Genomic DNA, 2090 nt, shown 5'->3' with positions numbered 1-2090 from the left:
TGAGAGTTAACATTTGAATGTTTTGGGGTCTTTTCCGTGTGAAAAACGCCCTCTGGAGCCCAAACGGTCAGAGATAGAGCCAAACGGACAAAATTTTGGCCCAAAGGGTTCTATTTTGACGAGTTACCTCTAAGACAGATGTAAAAAAATGATTTTTTTGACACGTTAATTTTTGAGCCAGAGGGCTCAAAATCAATACAGTTCTTCCTTTTTATGATACAAAGCTACAATAAAAATTAGAGTCTCCTAGCTCAAACCGTTTTCGAGTTATCGTGCGTACAGACAGACAGACAGACAGACGCGAAACTTTTTGATCATCACTGGAGTAATAGGCTTCGCTAATCGCTCAGCCAATTACTGACATGAAATTTCGACAACATTAGACTAGGTACATGTACGCCAGACCACGTCTCGCGTAACAGGCTTCGCGATATCTCACGAAACACTGTTAGGCTGCGACGCGCCTGGCATACATCTACCTAGGCCTGCGGCGCTGACACCCGAGTCGGGCAAAAGGCAGAGTCGTAGATAAGCCTTTGGCTCCAAAGGACACATATTTTACCCCCAGGATTTTATTTTGACGAGTTGCCCCACCACAGACCATCAAATATCTGCGAAACAACATTTGGGGTCATTTTCGTGTAGAAATCGCCCTCTTGCGTCTAAACGGTTAGTAATAGAGCCATAGAGTCTCCTAGCTCAAACCGTTTTCGAGTTATCGTGCGTACAGACAGACAAACAGACAGACGCGAAACTTTTTGATCATCACTGGAGTATTAGGCTTCGCTATCGCTCAGCCAATAAGCAATGAGAAGGTATTACCAGAAGGCTGAAACTCCCCAGCTGGTACATGTTGCTTATTAGTTTTCTTTTGAAGAGTTGGAACTGGGGGCAGTTGATGCACCTTAAAAGCAAAAAATAAAAACAATTTCAAATTTAGTATAAAACTACAAAGAGACAGTGTCTCAAGAAGTAAGAATAATCTAGAGATAAATGAAATATGAATTCAGAACTTGAAACAGTACTAAAATTAATAACCAATGAAAACAAAGTTGTAGAAAGTTTATTATTCAACTACTACTAACCTTCTGCGTGAGGAATGTCGTTGCCATTCTGATCTATCATGCCATCTTTTCCATTTATTGGGGCAGACAAGTTTTCCACATTGTTTACGTTGCCCTCCTCATTACCACTCTCCTCATTAAACACTTCATCATAGATAACTTCTTCACCATTCCTGCCCTCATAATAAATTTCTTCACCACACTTGCCCTTGTCATGTTCCTGGCCAGACTCGCTGCCTTCTCCATTACCAGCATCTAAGTCTGTGGTCAGGTTACGAGGGGTAATTGGGCTGAACCGCCTGAGAGAATGTCTCGGGGTGAAAGAAGTGCTAGTCTTCTCTCTTGACCGGTGAAGCTTCAAGAGTTGTCTCAAAATGTTCATCGACAGATGAGTCAAATTCTTCAACTACTTTATTCTTGGATTTGTTCTTGCTTGGAGTCATTTTCTGCTCATGATTATTCCTCTTCTGCTGCTTCTTTAGGAGGGGACTTCATATTTCTCATGCGATTCATTGTCTCAAGAATTTTGCCATGCTTCTCAGGTTTGAGTTGGAGAGGGACTGGAGGTGGGCTAGGTGCTCCAGAACTCTTCTTAACCATCTTACTTGGAAGGGCATTTTCAGGTTCCGAATCAGAACTGCACAAAGCTGTTGGTCTTCTTTTGGTGCGTTTGCCCCGGCTAAGGTCTACCGCTGTCTCGTATGCACTGTTTGCCTCATACCCCTTAAGTGCAGAACGGGCTCTTTGAAGTTCATCTGGTAGAAGAAATAAAATCAGATTTAAAAAAATACTGTATAAGGTATAAACATTTGATCGCATATTATTAAGATCCATTGAAATGTAGTTATTGATTCAAACAAACTTGATTGAGTACAGTTATTCTTTTGAGTCAAAAAACTTAAAAATAAAAAACCACAGTACATGATATCCTATTTTATTTTATTTTTAAAAAATAACATACCAGAGAAGCGTTTGATGACAACATCATACTCGATCCAATCACCTGGATCTTTAGAGTTCTTAATG

At 40.6% G+C, this 2090-nt stretch overlaps 1 protein-coding gene across 2 annotated transcripts in view; it reads right to left on the bottom strand.

Annotated features, from left to right (window-relative positions):
* The window catches only part of LOC127751001 (uncharacterized), a 14970-nt gene extending 13161 nt beyond the window's left edge, over nucleotides 1-1809 (bottom strand). The window contains exons 1-2 of one of the 2 annotated variants that reach the window (XM_052273858.1): nucleotides 1086-1809; nucleotides 823-904 (exon numbers count right to left, since the gene is read on the bottom strand). In XM_052273858.1, the coding sequence (XP_052129818.1) occupies nucleotides 823-904; nucleotides 1086-1112 (109 nt within the window). In that variant the 5' untranslated portion in view covers nucleotides 1113-1809. Of the gene's footprint in view, nucleotides 1-385; nucleotides 905-1085 lie in introns of those variants that run through there. The other variant, XM_052273857.1, reaches the window with a different exon arrangement.
* Nucleotides 1810-2090: the final 281 nt, after the last annotated feature.

This window comes from Frankliniella occidentalis, unplaced genomic scaffold, assembly GCF_000697945.3.
Source record: "Frankliniella occidentalis isolate FOCC.00 unplaced genomic scaffold, Focc_3.1 Scaffold307, whole genome shotgun sequence".
NCBI classification, from domain to species: domain Eukaryota; kingdom Metazoa; phylum Arthropoda; class Insecta; order Thysanoptera; family Thripidae; genus Frankliniella; species Frankliniella occidentalis.
This window is presented reverse-complemented; position numbering and strand designations above follow the sequence as displayed.